At 39.5% G+C, this 18,799-nt stretch overlaps 1 protein-coding gene across 3 annotated transcripts in view; it reads left to right on the forward strand.

The window, feature by feature from the left end:
- phkb (phosphorylase kinase, beta) overlaps nucleotides 1–18,799 on the forward strand; it is a 105,835-nt gene that overhangs the window by 36,968 nt on the left and 50,068 nt on the right. For all 3 annotated transcript variants that reach the window (XM_044194592.1, XM_044194500.1, XM_044194409.1), the window contains 5 exons: nucleotides 280–477; nucleotides 8,388–8,445; nucleotides 10,272–10,349; nucleotides 12,948–13,106; nucleotides 13,479–13,573. In XM_044194592.1, coding sequence (XP_044050527.1) covers nucleotides 280–477; nucleotides 8,388–8,445; nucleotides 10,272–10,349; nucleotides 12,948–13,106; nucleotides 13,479–13,573 — 588 coding nt within the window. The remainder of the gene's footprint in view (nucleotides 1–279; nucleotides 478–8,387; nucleotides 8,446–10,271; nucleotides 10,350–12,947; nucleotides 13,107–13,478; nucleotides 13,574–18,799) is intronic.

The raw sequence follows: 18,799 nt of genomic DNA on the forward strand, positions 1-18,799 counted from the left end.
TGTTTATAACCAGAAGCTGGTAAAAGGCATCTACACCTGTCTAGTATATGACCCTTTAGAACATAAAGATGTATGTGCTAAATGCTACCCACAGTTTTGAATCATAGCTTATGCTATGTGACTATTAGTGACTGTGGTTAGGATTTAATTCCAATTCCTCAGTTATTGTGATAGATATTGTGACCTCCGTGAATGCAATTGTGGAACAGTGTTTCATTTCAGTGAAATACAAAGGCAGGGCTTGTTATTTGTGTAAACTAAATATTTTCTCCCTGGCAGAACACAGATGCAGCCTTGCTTCCAACAATCAGCTATCCTGCCTTTGCAGTAGATGATGATGCCCTCTACAGTCAGACACTGGACAAGATTGTCCGCAAGCTGCGGGGCAAATACGGCTTCAAACGTTTCCTCCGTGATGGCTACCGCACCACTAACGAAGACAAGAATCGCCGCTACTACAAACCTGCTGAAATGAAGGTGGGTGCTGGTGGGACACCTAAGGATGTCTTTTTTTTCTTTCTATTTATCTGTGCTACATTTCACAGATTTGAATTCCTCCAGCTTTTAATTTTAGACAATAGGCCTCCCAGACAAGACCTGGATTGTTGAGAGTGCATCAATTAATAGTAATTCTTACACAGCCAGCATTTTATTATATCAGGCAGACACAAAAAATACAGAAAATGTTGCTCATCCTCCCAGTTTTAGTAAGATGTGTAGCTGAGCATTATCAGCATAGCAGTTGAAACAAATATTACATCTGTGGATAATATGCCTCAAAGAGAGCAAATGGATAAAAATCAGTAAAGGATCCAGGATAGACCCCTGGGGAACCCCACTTGAGACAAAAGGAAGCAATCCCTCCTTCCATTACAGACGATGACCTGTTAGACAAGTAAGAACAAAAACAATTCAGAAATACATCATTAACTTTACAGACAGCTTCAGGTCATGGAGACTTAAAAACAAATAAAACACTGCATGGACAGCAAAATTACAATACCACAGGTGTGAGACAGGCTACCAGTTGTTTCCACTGTGGTCTCAATTGTTTGCAATTTTACTGAGATGCCAAGGTATCACAATCAAATTTAGAGTTAAAAAATGATATGATGTGTAAAAATGCACCTAGAGTTTATTTCAGGCAACCACTCGTTAATGCAGAGTAAAAGGCAATGGTTGGCAATGCATAAAACCTGAAAAAGTTCAACTTGGAAGTGCATGAGTGTGACATTTGAAAAGTTTTTGAAATGTATAAGCCTGTAAAGGTATTATCCTTTTATGATAATGCTAAGAAATCTGTCTGTGACTTAGCCTCTCCCATTTCAAGTGTTTTAATCCTCCAGGTATTTCACCCTCATCTTAGTGTGTCAGTGTCAGTGGGTGTGCTCATGCATATATATATGTATGTGAATGACCATGTATTCATTGTCCTTTCTTGAATCCCCTGTGATCCTGGCAAAATGACACTTCATGCATTCACTTCCGAATCAGCTCAGTGAGCATACAGTGAGCGAATAAGAGGCTGGACTCTTAAAGCTATACAAATCGCTCTATTAGCTGCAGAACTAACCTCCCTGAATTAATGAGCTCAGAGAGTGACATGGAGAGAACAACAGAGATCTGCAAGTACAAAGTCAGAGGCAACTGGCATTTCTGTTTGGTCAAGAAGAAGTTTCACTTCTCATTCAAGAGGTCTCACCAGTCGGTGGGTCATTTCACACCTTGATGTCACAAGTCGGTCACCTGACACTCATGCTAGTCATCAGTCATCATTAAAGTTTAGATTTGGATTGACTACAGATTCATGGAGCAGTACTGGGAACTCTCCTCATAGAAGAGTAGCTTATGTCTATTCATAAAGATAAAGAAAATTTGAAGTCACAGAGTTGGTTATGCTGACTCGGACACAACTTGATAATATCACTTTACTTTAATCCCATCCACAAAGGCTTGGTTGTTTCTTGAACTGGAGTTTCATGAAAGCAACACCAGTACTGTTTGAATTACCAGACAATATTTGAGATGGTGGCAGTGATTCTTTGGTCTGGCACTGGTTCTTAACCTCCTAACTTCTACCTGCACAAATTGATATTTTAATATTAACGATGGGGAAAATTATGGAAAATGTGTAACGTGAAAGTGGTTGCTCATAGTGGTCAACCCAGAGAATTATCATCCAACTCTGTTCCTCTGAGCTCTACAGCACTCTGGAGCATCTTTCAGCCTTCGGATTTGGTCTTACAGACCGCAACTTTACTGTTTTGGTTCACTCTAACCACTCTTATCAGCCTTATTTCCAGCAGCAGACAGCTGTTTTCAATGAAAAATCTCTCAAAACCCACTGTACACTACAGTACCTGCCTAGTACCAAACAGCAGACCAGTTTTGCAAAGTTAGGCAGTTTTCCACCCTATTATGCTACTTTTTGTTCAATGGATTAAAATTGTTTTGAGTAGTTTGTGATCATTTGGGCAACTTTTTGTTTCCCTGAAAAAGTTGGGCTATATTCCAATAAATTGAGCCCTCCTCTTGTCCAAGTAGTATGATTGAGACTGACAGATCACTGAGTTCAGCAGGCACAGCTCAGCACACAATAACTGATAATTGTTGACCAACAAAGCCAAATGTCATTTCACATTATTACAACTAGCAATTATTATTAGAACTAACTTTCTTTCCTATTTAAATTAGAATTTTGTCAAAGCTTTGTTATAAAAGACGTCGAAAAGCTTACTATGTTCAAATAAGTGAAGACTTTACAAGTTTAGTGTAACGTTATCCAAAAGACTTGGTAGAGATCATTTTTCATTTTATCCATGTTTTTGCATTTGCGTAGTTATATTAATCAAACAGAAGGCCGGAGGCGCGTCCTAGGACAGAACGCTTTATTTTTTTCCCCTTTTTCCCCTCATATTTAGCTACATAATACAGTCCCCTCTGAAACTACTGGAACAGTGAGGCCAATTCCTTTATTTTTGCTGGACACTGAAAACATTTGGGTTTGACATCAAAAGATGAATATGAGACAAGAGATCAACATTTCAGCTTTTACTTCCAGGTATTTACATCTAGATCTGTTAAACAACTTAGAAGATAACACCTTTTGGTTAAACCCATCCATTTTTCAAGTGAGAAAAATTATTGGAACGTTTGACTGGCAGGTGTTTCTTGTTGTCCAGGTGTGTCCTATTACATTGATCATTCAAACAATAAATAGCTCTGAATGTCTACTCTAAGTTTCTGCTTTGGGTTTTGCCTGTGCAGACTGCATTTATAGTTAAAAAGGTCTAACCAGACCAGAGAGCTGTCTATGGGAGAAAAGCAAGCAATTTTGAAGGTGCGTGGAGACTGAAAATCAATCAGAGCTATTGCACAAACATTGGCCGTAGCTGGTACAACCATTTGGAATGTCCTCAAGATCAAAGAAACCACTGGTGTACTGAGCAACCGGTAGAACAAGGAAAACATCAGCAGTTGATGACAGAAACCTTGCGAGAGCTGTAAAGATAAACCCTAAAACATCCTCCAGAGGGCAGAAGTGAAGGTATCACAATCCAGACCAAGTCAATCTCCAGACTTAAACCCTATTGAGCATGCATTTCACCTGCTAAAGAGGAGACTGAATGGAGAACGGGGAGACTGTATAACAGGGAGGCTCTGAGGCTCCTTGCCAGCACCCCAGAAGCTAAAGAGGTGGTGGACAGAATAATGACTGCAAAACAATGCTTATGTTCCTCAATATCTACTCAGTATGTAAACAGGCAAAACTTTTGCTCATGTTTGCCATATCAACCTTGTAATAAGTCAGTGTTGTGTTTACAGCTTGTTGTGCTGCTTGTCCTGCAAGTGGCCAAAATCAATAGTGCTTGTTTTACTTCTAACTCTATTTTGATATTTTTAAAATACTATCACCTGGTAAAAAAGTTTCCTGAAGGTGATTGTCCTTTACAAAGAAGATACTGCTAAAAAATGTATGAGAGACATTGCTTGAAATATGTATTTGCTTTTCAAATAGCTATGCACATAAAATATAGTTCAGCTGTGATTTGAAGGCCTTGTGGCTAGCGCTGACCTTTTTTTTTAATGTACTTTAGCAGGACTCGACAGATTGCTGCTCATGGCTCTCCCAGCTGCTATGTGGTGTGAAAAATGTTTAAAACAAAATCCCTTTTACAAAATTAGATTGCTTTTGGCTGTTCTTTTATTTGCAGAAGTGTCGGAAACTTGAGAAAGGTGGAGCCTTGGTACTGAAAACAGAACAAACAAAGGCATCGACAGTGGAAGTGCTTGCTTGATATGTCACAGAAGTCTTGTGGGGCACCAACTCTGAACCTATTAGCTTTCTTTAATCCTGCAGCTAATACAACACAAAGACTCTAAAGCTTAGCAAAGAATTAGCAAACGGTGTTTAATGCCTCGGTTACCTTAGGCTCCGTCCTCCCCTAAGTTCAAGCAGGCAGACAGATTTATTGTGGAAGACACCGATGCCAGTAAAGTTTCATCTCATGATTGCTCCTGCTGCAAATTTGCCTTGCATCTACCAACAGTAATATATTTGCTACTACATCAGCAAATACTGCAAGTAATAAGAATCCACTTATATAAGAGGAAACTGTGCCAGGTGGTAATATTACAAAATGCAGCAAATATTCCCACAAGATTACCATTTTCCAGCAATGGATATTGAAACTAATTTGAAAATAGATTTTTTTGACAGTTTTAGAGGTGTAATAGAGTAATGACATTACATACATAGTCCATAACAAAAAGTAATAAGTAGAATGTTAACTCCTTTGAGTGATAAGCGAACACACAGAGTAGTGAAATGCCGAGGGAGGGTTTGACGCAGTGTGACCTCTGTCTGGTGAAAAAGAAGTCACAGGTAGACCAGGTCTCCCTGCAGAAGACATGGAGTGAAGTTGTTGTTGGTGTTTAAAAGAGAATTCACAGCAGGGCAGACGACTTTGCTCCTTGTCTGTTTACCATTGACAGAGAGCAGCAGCCTGTGTGATAGACAGTTTTACCAATCAGTCGAGCTGCTCAAGCACAAAACACCAGGGATCCCTGCCTGTTTACAGCCCCAACAGGCCAAAAAGCACAGGCCTCACAGGGTGACTGCCTCAGCTCTCCCTTTCTCTCTTTTACTCTCTCCCCCTCCCTCTAAATATACCCTCCCCTGCTTCTCTTTATGCACCTTCTTGTCTTTCCTATTTCTCTCTTTCATCCCTCTCTCACCATCTGACAGCTACTAAATTGCATCTCATCTCTGCTGAAACACACAGTTTGAAGCCATGTATATACCTGCATAATCACAGGGTGCAAATATGAACCATTTCAAGAAGCACGTTCAGGCCTATAGGCAGTAGCATCTGCTTTGTGATTGTGAATGCAGCTCCCACATGTATTTGTGTGTGCCAGCTCTACCGGCTATTTGTTAATGCATTATGATGTAATCTCTGTTACTTCCATCAGTGTGGAGATTATTGAAAAAGATGAGGGACCAAGATAGTCAGGACTAATGACATTTATAGTTACATGGGCTAAAATGCACACACACACACACACACACACACACATTTTGTAATGGTGGATTTTAGAGAGGCTAATAAAAATCTGCAGCTTCTTTGATTTTTTTTACAAACTGACCTTGATGATTTGTATTGGTTTATACAAATTTGGTGACAAAGAAAAGGGTTATTCTGTAAAGATAGAGCTTCTAACATTTCTACTGTGTGTTTGTGTTGATCCTCTAGGCGAGCATAAACAAGATTGAGGGATTGAATTATTGGAATTAATAAGGCTGTGATTCACTTGACTGTCTTCTCTACATGTGACTTGTAACCAAATGACGTAAGAAGGTTTGTGTATGTGTGTGACCCTACACACACACACGGGGTGTGTGATCTATAATAGGATTTCTGGCTGAGTAAGATTCAGAGAATAATTTAACAAATGATGGTGTGTCAATGCAAGTGTTTGTTCTGGAAAATTCACTCCAGCGGCTTCCACATGCTGGCTGTTCAGTCGACGGAAAACAACCAGACAGTCGCACAGTCACGCATATACTCATCAGCTACTCATTCTTATCGATCAATCAATCAGTCAGTCAATCATAGCTTGCAAAGTGTTTATGAGGGAGATGTTTAATTAAATTAAAAACCTGAATAAATTAGTGGAGAAACAAAACGAATGCAAATTTCTTCCATACAGAGTTCACCGAATAGTTTGATGAGTATGAAAATTATGTAAATCATATGCTATGGCCTTCACAGTCACCAGATCTCAACCCAAATGACCACCCATTGGAGATTTTGGAGCATTATCAAAACCCCAAATGAGGGAATTTCTTTTGGGAGAAAATTGTGTATCTCTCCTGTCGAGTTCCACAGACTTGGAGAACCTATGCCAAGGAGCTTTGAAGCTGGTTCTCGTGGCTAATGGTGGCCCAGCACCTTACTAAGGATGCTTTCACAACTGTAGTTTGGTTCATTTGGTTCAGACCAAGGAATAAACTGATATTTTGTTGCCTTTTAGTTCTGGTCCGATTCATGTTCACACTGGCTTATTACAAACTAACCGGAGGTGTAAGCATGTGGTCCTATGGACTGACAGCTAACCCATTGAAGCACTTCTCAGCTTCTTATGTGTTTATTTATCTTCTTGGGTGCCACAAAGAGCTCACCAAGAAATAACAAGAAATGACTTTGACTGTAATATTATGGGGAGATAATTACGTTTTTTTCCTGCTTTTTAATGCCAAAATATACGAAGTAGTACACAAACGCAACACACCTCTGCTTCAACTCCTTTTCACTTTCTGATGTATCAGGGAAAATCCCCGCACTCACATGCTGATGTGCATAATGTTACCATGGTTACCAAATGATTTGCATAAATATATATCTCTCTTGTATCTTACTCCGTGTATATAAGCAGTTACCCATCAATAAAGTATAATGAAACGAGTGAAACCTAGCAACCACACATAAATTTCACCCCATAATATTACGGCACAAAATCACAATTTTTTTGTCCTGTTTGTTACTATTTATCATATACATGGACCAGTTGCAGTCTTAACTAATAATACTCAATCAGTTCTTTCTTGGTTAGCTCTTTGTGACACCAGAGAAGATACACACATCAGGTGCAGTAGCGAGGCCTGCTGTCAGTCATGAGAATTTGATTTCCCCACGTCGGTCCATGTAGCGCTGCTGATGATGCAGGATGACATCACCAAAACTGTCCAATGAACAAGTTACCTGTCAGTCCATATGACCTTATGGTTACAGATCTTGGTTCATTTCTAATAGCCCAGTGTAAAGATGAACACCAGAACTAAAAGGCAACAATGCATAATTTTTTTTCCTCTGTCCTCAGCTACAGGTGTGAAAGCGACCTCAGACTCTTTGTGTGTCTCCTCTAATTCGTCATTCATTTGCATATGTTATATACATGCGTACAAGTGTTTCATAATTCGCTTTAGAGTCACCACAGTTCTGCATTGCAGGTGTGCAGTTTATGATTTCAATTTAAATTGTTTATATTTATTCTGCGGGGTGCACGGTGGCAGAGCGGCTACAGCTCCTGCCTCCCAATAAGGAGATCGTGGGTTCGTGGGTTCAATTCCCGGACCGGACCAACATCACACAATCTCTCTGGGTGGAGTCTGCATGTCCTCCCCGTGTTACCGTGGGTTCTCTCCGGGTTCTCCGGCTTCCTCCCACCGTCCAAAGACATGCATGTGTAGGTTAATTGATAACTCTAAATTGCCCGTATTGAATGAATGTGTGAGTGAATGGTTGTCTGTCCTTGTCTGTGTCTGTGTTCGCCCTGCGACGAGTTGGCCACTGTCCAGGGTGTGCCCTGCCTAAGGCCCGAAGTCACTGGGATAGGCTCCAGTCGCCCGCGACCCCCTAACGGGGACCAAGCGGTAGAAAATGGATGGATGGATGGATGGATATTTATTCTGCTTTCAAATCTCATAACATAACAGCAGATTTTTTTGTTGACGTGGTAGAAGTGTGGGCCCACAGTCAAACAGTTACCTATAAATTTAAAATGTTCCACTGATCAAACTTTTCTCTCAGTGTGCTTCGTGTATTTGTCACTGCAGCGTAAACTTTTGGACATCTCAGATCTTCAAATGTCTTCCTCAAAACAAACAGCTCAACTTTGAATCTAAGAAAATGACCTTGCAAGAAAGCGTTATTATTCCTCTCTATGTTGTGGGTTTTTATTCACAATGTCATGTCTTCTATATCTTTTCCTTGTGCCATGCTGTTCCATATTCAGTGCTACTAAAGTTCAGCCATCCACTGCTTTAAAGTCACTGTGCCTCTCTGTGAAAAGCAATAACGCCTTCTCTCTCTGTCTCTCTCCAGCTTTTTGATGGAATCGAGTGCGAGTTTCCCATATTTTTCATCCACATGATGATTGATGGTAAGCCTTGTTCTATCCATAGCTGCTGTTATGATGCCTCAAGTGAGTCATTGTCAAGATAGAAGACAAAATTACATTTAGGTGTTTGCTAGGTTTTAGAAGAATTAAACACTTTTTAAAAAGATGAAATTTGTGTATGAACCTAAGGGAATGGTCAAACAAAGTCAGGAGTATAGTTTATTCAAAAATTGTGAATTCAAGCATTATTTAATCACCCTCATGCCAGTTTACACTCCACTGACGTTTTTAAGACTAACAAACAATCTGATTTAAGGCTTGTTTTTATGGGACCATCTTTTAACAGCTCAAAAAGCATAAAATGTCTATCAAGCTGATCCAAACAGCTAAAACTAAGCCAACAACAAAGTAAACAAACTTGAAACTACAAGCAAGACTCTAAATAATACGCTCTAAAACTATCTTGTTTAACTACTGTACAAAACTTAGATGTTACTGTATAGGTACAGCACCCCAAGTAGGTTCAATTCACTGAAACCCTACAGTACATATTGTGTCCTAAAGAGCCTGTCTTCCTGTTGGGGGACATTTTAGCATGATCATGTCATTTAGATTTACCTGACTGATGCAGTTAACAGTTGAGCAAAAGAATAGCAGAGGCCTGCCGGGGATTATCTGGAGTTAAATGGTAAAAATTCAGATTGCTCTTCAGTCTGATATAGTGTTTTACATTTGTGAAGCACCCAACAGTGCTTTAACATTAAAGCTACACTAATGACTGTATGATGTTCATAGTGACAAAACCACACATAATTCTCACCTGACTTTGCAGTTCCCCTCAGCTTAACTGAGCATTTTGGTGTCTTTCAGCTCATTGATTTGGTTTTATGGCCCAACTTCACTGTTTTGGTTCACTCTCACAGCTCTCATGAGCAGTGTTTCCAGAGATAGCAGGCAGCTTTTTTTCAGCGAAAAAGCTTTTATATAACCCACTAGACACTCACTGCCCAGCACCAAATGGCAGACGGACGAAGTCAGCGACTAACTGGTAAACATAGTGGAGCATTTAGCAGCTAAAGCCCCAGATATCTCTCTCAGGAGTTAGTGGAGAGCAAAACAGAGAAAAGGGGAGAAAATATTGGACTTACATTCATCAGGTGGCCACAAACACACTTCCATATGAATGCTAATCTTGCTCTGTATCTGCTGGATGTGTAAATAGGCAACTGTTTGCTAAGATGTTTGTCATATTAACTTAAAAGGTTGCCCCCGATTAGCCAATAAATCAGTTAATGCAGGTTTAAAGTAATTCATGTTTTATTGAAATCTTAGTGTAAATACATTTGAAAAGCATCTATTTTTAGATTACACAACTTGTGTTATAAAGCACAAAATATCACTGTACCCTCAAAATAAAAATAAAAATAAAATGTTTAAAACACTAACCCCAGTACACAGTCCACCAAATGCTGTCGGACCACCAACAAGTTCATAAGGAAAATAAGTGATAGAGTGGTGATATTCTCACGAGTGCAATGTTTATCATGTACTGTAAATATGCATTTACACACACATACACAAAAAAGTACATATGCAGAAATATACATACAGATGCACACAAACACACAAAGATGGGAAAACATAGGCATGCATGTACTTCTACTGTACATGCAAACTCCTTGTATGCAAATTTCCTTGTTATAACACATACTATTGAATTGTATAGATTTGTACAGACTGTACATGATGAATGTTGTTCTAACAGTAGACTAACTATGTGTGTTGAAATAAGTTTCATCCAAAAGTTTGAATCAGTATCATTAATGCGTGTGTGCACATGCATGTGTGTGTGCGTGTTTGTGTTGCAGGGGTGTTCAGAGGAAATAAAGCTCAGGTCAAAGAATACCAGGACCTCCTTGAACCCATCATCTTCCAGTCCTATGAGGGTGAGTAATCACATAAATATATATATACACACAAATGCAGTGACCGATTAATGAGGGAAAATTACAAATGAACAAACACGCACGTATAACTTTATCTGATTTGGCAAATCAATATGGTTTGTTTTGGAGCTTCTGAGTCTGCCTCTGTTCTCTCTCCCTCCAGCAATTAAAAACTTTCTCTTAAAAATTTAATTTAAAAAAATTAAATCGCGTTGTTCATATTCATACACCACATACTGTGACTGAGGCTCACAGGGGCCAGGTTACATTCAAGTGAACTCAGCCTTTCCTCATGAGCAAAGAGCCTGGCTTCTATATTCACCTGCACCCATAGCTGTGAGAGGAGACGGTCAAATGGTAGGGATGTCAAGAGCTTTGAGTTTCCATTGGTTTGTTTAAAATAGAACAGGAATAATTGTAGTTTAGAAAGGATAATGATGTGAGACAGAGCTGACCTAAGTTGCTCCAGGGGGCTCCACAGTGCCTTTGTACTGGTTATGTACGAATTAACAAAACTCCTGAAGTTAATTGACTTCTTGGGATTCATGGGCTCCCATTGTTTTGATGAAACATAAACATATGCAGGGTATAGCTTTGGGAGACATGCTGCTGTACTGTGGTGAATGGGCAACATTTACTAGAGATGTGCCATCCTTTGAGTCAGTATTTTTCTGTTGAGTGGGTTAGATTCAAATTGGACCACACTTTCAGGAAAAGGTAGAGCAAAATTGTACGTTTTGGCTCTGTCTGTCATATACAAGCACATAACGCCATTTTTGTACCCTTACTATTTGTACCTTCAGAAGTATTACTATGTCCCTGAAGTGACCAAAATGTAGCCTGATAATCAGACCGAACTGCCATTTAATTTCACTTAATTAGTCAGTCATTACATCATGCTCATGTCAGCCAATTTCTGTGTCCCTTTTAGTTTTGAATGGAATATATCAACAACGATTGGACTGCAATTAAATTTGGTACAGGCATTCATATTCCTCTGAATTCCTATGAATTGTAATTACTTTAGTGATGCCTTAATTTTTCTTCTAGTGCCAACATCAAGCCCAAATTTGAATGTGTCCAATACTTTGGTTCGTGACTAAATACCTGTAAAAAAAATGACATTCCCGTCAGCCTCAGCTGTACTTTGTGTTAAGTGCTAATTAGCAAATATTAGCATGCTAACATGCTAAAACATAATGTTGAACATGCTAAACATCAGCATGTTAGAACTGTCATGATGAGCATGTTAGCATGCTGACATTAGCATTAAGTTAAAAGCACAGCTGTGCCTAAGTGCAGCCTCATAGAGCCGCTATCATGGCTGTAGCCTCTCACTCTTGTTTAGCTTGTTTTTGTTTGTTTTTCATTTTTGTTTCTCCCATAGTCACCAGTGGGTCGCCCTCACTGCGGTCCTTATTGCAGCTAACTTTAATTTGTGCTCTGGGCAGGGTGTAGAAGTAGGAGACAGTAATGTGATTTCATCCAAAAAACAAAAAAATATCACATATGACGTACATGGAGCATGTGGCTTAAACATCCACTGAAGCTTCCACTCCACTCAGGAGACTAAAACTAGCGGCAGACGCAATCATCAGATCTGTGTGGAGCGATGAGGAGGCACTCATTTAATTATGCCATCTTGTTGCACCCTCTTCTTCTGCAATGGTTTAGTGGCACCTGACTGGAAAATTAGGGCCGCCAGCTGTTTATCTCAACGAACTAACTGCTAATAATGACATAACGGTAGTGGATGGAAACACACATTATTAGCATTTTCTTTTTCATATTTTCTCGAAATTCAGTTAACATTTGCGCTACATTTGGATGGAAACCTAGCTAGTGTACACAGACCAAACACTAGGAGTGGCTAGTGCTGCGACAAGGATATGATCCCTCACCAGCTTCCCACCCATATACACTTTTAGAAGGTTGAACCTGTGTTTTTGCGGTGGTGGGCGAGTGCTTTTTCTGCTGCACTATCTGGGCGCCGTAATTTGTGTGCTGCCTTCACTGACTTTAATGACTGTACCTTTAAATTTGGACTGAATTGGCACAAATTATTACCCTGAGCAATCAGGAACCATTTTGTTCCATTATGGTAGTTCAGCAGCTGGCACCCATTACGTACCTGTTATGGTGAAGATGCACTTTTAGTATAAAAATGTGCTGTTCCTGTACCTCTGTGTGAGTTTATTTTTAAATATATGCACCACCACGTTATGTGTTTTTCATCAGCAGTCCAGGTAAGTAGCCCGTTAGAGGTGATTTTTGGAAATCCGAAGAAGATTGGTGGCATCAATGCAGCTTTTGAACAGAGCCCATTGTAATGGTCCACACACATGCTATAACATTAACATGTTCTTCTTAAGTAGAAAATTGGTTTAAAGATTACACACATACACTGTACTGCTGTGTGAAACTGTTGCTACATACTGTTTGCGTCACCACTGCAGTCTTATTAAAGTATGTTTTCTGTAACTACAGGAGTGAAGTGCTGATTGATCTCGTTCCAACACAAGTAACACGTGTCCTGAGAAGGTGCTGTCTACATGCACACACTTACACAGTACTCACAGTCCTCATCTCTCATGCCAGGTCATGCAGTCATCCCCAAATACTACTACGTACCGGCTGACTTTGTGGAGGCGGAGCAGAACAAGCATGGAAGCCAGAAGCGTTTCCCTAGCAACTCTGGCCGTGATGGGAAGGTCTTCCTGTGTGGTCAGGCCCTTTACAACATCGCCAAGCTGCTGGGTATGCCTCTGTGTTTGTATGTGTGCTTTGGTATGATGCTCTGAACCTACACCTTAAGGTCATATTTGATGAGATGTATTATACCACGTTAAATGTGTTATGACAAAAAAATATTCTAAATTGTCAAAAAAAATCTGTTTTTCATGATTAACTAATTGTAAATATTACTTACTTCTTCACTGACAAGAATCCATTGTGTGTGTATGTGTGTGTGTCTTTGTGTAAATGATGGGAAATTGATTTTATTGTTTTTCTTTTTTTACATTTGCCTTCTTGTCTATGTGGGTGTGTTTTTTGTATGCATGTTAATGTTTTTTTTATATCTACCTTTATGTGTGTGTGTGTGTGTGTGTGTGTATTCTCACATTCCAGTGGATGAGCTGATCAGCCCTAAAGATATTGATCCCATCCACCGCTATGTGCCCCGCCAGGACCAGCGCAACGTCAGCATGCGATACTCCAATCAGGTAAGCTGTAATGGGACTGTGATTGACTGTCATCACTTGGCTCTGAACGCTGCACACTTATTTCACAACTTATCGTCTTGAGTCCTCATGCACTACGGACATTCATTCTCAGTATAACTTTGGATTCACGTGCTTTTTGTTAAGCATGACTCACCCTGGTAATATGACTAATCTGAGCATTTAAGTAATTTTGGCCTCAAGTAATAACAACATACACACAGTAAAAAATGATCTAATGGCTGTTGTTTTATTTTAGAAATCAAGTAGCACTAAGTGCTTTATGCTGTAGAGGCAGAGTGTGGGCAGCGAGTGGAGTGCCCACTCGCCATGGAAAAAAAATAAAACTAATATGTTTGTAATTTATATAGTCTATCCAAGGAGGATAACATAGAAGTGTAAATAAGGTATAATAACAGATAAGTTGTACGTTCACAATTGTAATGGATAATCACAAGCCTGAGCTAAGAGTTTTAAAATGCAGGCTGTTTGAAATTTGCTTTCTTGAATGCTTCACACACATTACATTTCACTGATTGTTTTCATATTCTGACCACACTTAGCCTAAAATAATAGAGAATAGCCCTGCATTCCACACTACACAACATTATTATTCTTTGCAGCAGTGATATGTATCACCTTGTTCTCTGGCTACCAGCTTTGCTGTAGCTATTTCAAAAGTCCTCTTTCCTCACCGTAGCGTTGATTTGAAAATCCGCAAAATCCACTGAAAAAGGCTTGAAGTTAAATTGTTGCATTGTTCTCATCAGGCTTTTTATCCACATTCTTTAACTTAGCCTCCCTTAATTAGAACAACAAACAAACACCTGCAGCAGAGGTGCCGGTTATACTGTCCGGTCACCAGAAATGGACATCTGGCAGCCAACTGGAATCGAGCAGTTTTGGTGCCCATGGTATAAACAAAAGCATGTTACAGTAAAAAGTCAGTGAAGGATTATTAAAAATAGAAATGTAGTGCAGTACTAGCTACTCTGATAAAGGGCAAGAGCCAACATATGTTTAACAAATATATCACTCTTGTTTTATATCCACTCAGTTGAGATGGATTTATACTTGACATAAGGGGTTGACGGGAGTCCCACTGCAGATACCTACGGTGTAGGTTTTGATTTATATTTCTATGTCAAATGTCATCCATTGATAACACCCCCGCAACACTAGATGAGTGTATCCCTAGTAACCCCTTAACGCACAACTAGAAATCCACCCTTACTCCTGCACTTTCTGCCCACAAACTCCGCCTCAGGCAATTCCCATATCAAATGTGAAAAGATTCCCACTAACCAATCCTGCTTACCACTTTGTTGTGTTACTCATGTGTGCTAAAGTTTTAATTACAATTCAACACCTAAACAGCAGAGGCCATGCTTTTTTACCTTGCCCAGGGCCAGTCTTGCAGACATGGATTAATCCCAGTCCATTTCCTCTGCGAACCTGCTCTGAATGGCTGAATCATGTCTGAGGTTTAATCCACATCTGAGACGGCCGGCAGCTCTGAGGATCACATAGATGAAGGGTAGAGATACGTATACAACGGCCTGATGTTCATTCTCTTTGCCGTACAGTGTGGATTGATAAGTCCCATTCTGCTCCTGTATGTTGAATTTTGTTTTTGTAGCTCGGCTGATAAGATGGTGCTAGAGCAAGATGCACAAGAGAGGATAGGTCTGGAGAGGTATGATGAACGCCAGACTGAATCAAATAGGTTGCAGGGAGAAAGATCAGCAGAAAGAACAAAGACAGAAACAAACAAAAAGCCAGATATTAAAAAAAGAGCATGTCAGCCAGTAGAAAAACTTTGTGGAGAGAGAGAATAAGAGAGATGAACATTTACCTCTAAGAGGTACAAATGTCATTATTACTCTCTAGGGCATACTAAAATTCTTTAATACAGGGAAGGCTAACTCTGTAAGTGATACAAATTGTGATTTTTTTCACTTATCGGTTTTGACATTTACCAACTGTGTATAGACATTTCTCACATTGTCTTTTGCTGTGGTGACTTATTGTAGAAAGAAGTGGTTTTAGATTCTCAAACTCATACAAGGAGACCAGTTGCTATGTTAATTGAGAAACCAACCAACTAGAAATGTTTAAGGGTGCGTTTTACTTATTGAAATCTTGTCTGTTTGTAATCATGGTCCAAATCAGTGGTTACCAAACTTTTTTGGTCAGATGTACACCCACAGCCCTGTCAGATTAATTTAAGTAAATGGCTTCCTCGTCACCAAATGCCATGTTTATTCCAAACCATGTTCCAAATGTGTTCATTTCACTTGGTTATTATTTAACCACTAATTATGTAAAGTTCGACGTTGCAGATTTTAACCATTTATCCATTACTTTTAGCTACTTATTTTAACAATTTATACATTATTTTAGCTATCTATTTCAGCCATTTATTCATTACTTTTAGCTAACTAGTTCAACTGTTTATCCATTAATTTTAGCTAATAGTTTGAATTGTTTATCAATAACTTTTAACTAAATCTAATTTAACCATTTATTCATTACTTTTAGCTAACTGTTTCAACTTCTCTGCTCTCTTGTTAACTACTTTTCATGCACTCTTAGTCGCAACATGTGGTGTTCAGGTTTTGTAGTGGACTCAATACGTGGATATATTTTTCAATTTCATCAAATTAGTGGAGCTACTCCACAATCTTTCCACAAACCCCCTGGCAACTGTAGAAGCACCCCCTGGGAGGCAAGTACCCCTGGTTGGGAATCACTGGCAGATTAAGTTTTTTTTATTTGTAAGATCTGTCCATCTGTAGTTGGGATCAAACAGAGAGCCATTTCAGTATTGTCATTGTTAATAGAATATCAGCATATTAGCATCAGTTTACTTGTAGTACCAGATGCAGTGTGATATTTCTCTGTAGGAAAACAGGATGAATACATGCAGCTCCATTGTGCTGGTAGCATGGCTTTTATGAATTCAGCTTCTAAACTAGTATGCAGTGTGAGCAAAGCCTCCCCTCAGGTAGGCTGCATATTTTGTTGAGATTACTTTTATCACAATAACACTTTGTTCAAACTGGATTTCTAGGCAGCGTGACAGCTCGCTATGAGCCCGGGCTCCATTGGTAGCAGGCACTGCTCTGCGTGCAGGCCATCAACAAAAGCCTATCACATTTAGTTTGATGTGTTCAGCCACATGCATTCCAAATAAATGTTAGTGTGAGTGAATGGTTTTACTTCGGCTTCATTTCTGAGAAAATTGAAAGCTCGGTGGTTTGCTGTCACAGTGATGAGGCGCTATCTTTTCATGGCCATTTGAAATGTAATTTTGGATCTGCACAACTTGTTAATGAGGTTATTGAGGAGTTGACAACTTGTTACTGAAGTTAATGCAGACTGTGAAGGCTAACTGAGGTTTGCTCAGTTTCATCAGTGGACAGGGTGTGTAGGTGGGATGACAAATCCAGCCCACTCACTGGGGCATCAAGGTAAATGTTTCAAACCGTAACGGCAAACGGAGAAGATACATTTGCAGGAAAAGTCTAGCAAAGTCTATAGTCTAACAAAAACTCCAACACAAAACTTTGTTTAAATGCCTTTAAGCATATGTTTAATTAAATACTGAAAAAAGAGAACTTTTCAACATTATCTTTAAAAAAAAGTGCATGGGCCCCCCAGCAGCAGAGAGAGAGGCAAAAAAGGATGGCCACAGGCTGGCATATGCTTAAATTATTACAGCACAAATACAGTGCATCCAGAAAGTATTCACAGCGCTTCACTTTTTCCACATTTTGTTGTTACAGCCTTATTCCAAAATGGATTAAATTCAATGTTTTCCTCAAAATTCTACAAACAATACCCCATAATGGCAATGTTAACAGTGCGTGTCAGAGCACAAACCAAGCCATGAAGTCCAAGGAATTGTCAGTGGGTACAGAAAAATTTCTGCAGCATTGAAGATCCCAATGAGCAACTCTGTGAATGTCCTTGAGTGGCCCAGCCAGAGCCCAGACTTAAACCCACATCTCTGGAGAGATCTAAAAATGACCCCATCCAACCTAATGGAGCTTGAGAGGTCCTGCAAAGAAGACTGGGAGAAACTGCACAAAATTAGGTGTGCCAAGCTTGTAGCATCATGCTCAAAAAGATTTGAGGCTGTAATTGGTGCCAAAGGTGCTTCAACAAAGTACTGAGCAAAGGCTGTGAATACTGTGATTTTTTTCATTTTTTATTTTTCTAAGATTTCAAATAAATTTCTTTCACGTTGTCATTATGGGGTATTGTTTGTAGAATTTTGAGGAAAACAATGAATTTAATCCATTTTGGAATAAGGCTGTAACATAACAAAATGTGGAAAAAGTGAAGTGCTGTGAATACTTTCCGGATGCACTGTACGATTTATTTATTACAGCAAAACAGCTTTGGAAAGCCTTTAAGTTGATTTCAGTTATTTAAATGTTATATATTAACAACATGTGATAACAGGAAACCTGTCATTCAAAGCTAGGCTACTTCATTACTAATGACTACTATAGCTGAATAGCAAGAGAAGTCACCGTTGAACTCTGATAACTGTACATCATCTATGCAGTCATTGTATGGATTAACACAGGCCTTAGATGCAGTTCCATTATGTCTAAAGCCGGCTGTGGCTTAGAGGTAGAGCAGGTCACCCACTGATCAGAAGATTGGCGTTTTGATCCCCTTGGCTCCTCGGGCCCGCATGTCGAAATGACCTTGGACAAGATAGTAATTCAGTGTATGAATTTGTGTGAATGGGTTGAATGTGACATGTAGTGTGAAGCGCTTTGAGTGGTCGGAGAACTAGAAAGGCACTAAACAAGTACAGTCCATTTACCATTTACCATGTGCTAAACCTAACGTTAGTTCGATTGCTACCAACATTATCACCATCGGCTACCTATAACATGTGAAAACACCAACTCATATGAGCGAGTAATCTTATATTCACAATATGGTAGCTAACGTATGTTTCAGTTGCATTGGCACCAACATTATTCAAAGATATATCGCTAAATAAACAAACTCAATCTCGTTATAGTTATCTGTATCTGTGTAGTTATCTCTTTGCCCAAGGTCATAGTAGCCTTCAGTGTTGATAAGCTATTGCTCGTGACGTGTAACCAATCAGATAGTGCTGTAGAGCGGGACACTAAGCGAGACTACAGAATGGCGACTACAGACAGAGAGAGGCGGCTGCATCAGAGCCAAAGTAGCACATTT

The sequence above is a fragment of the Siniperca chuatsi genome, linkage group LG1, assembly GCF_020085105.1.
Source record: "Siniperca chuatsi isolate FFG_IHB_CAS linkage group LG1, ASM2008510v1, whole genome shotgun sequence".
Taxonomy (NCBI): domain Eukaryota; kingdom Metazoa; phylum Chordata; class Actinopteri; order Centrarchiformes; family Sinipercidae; genus Siniperca; species Siniperca chuatsi.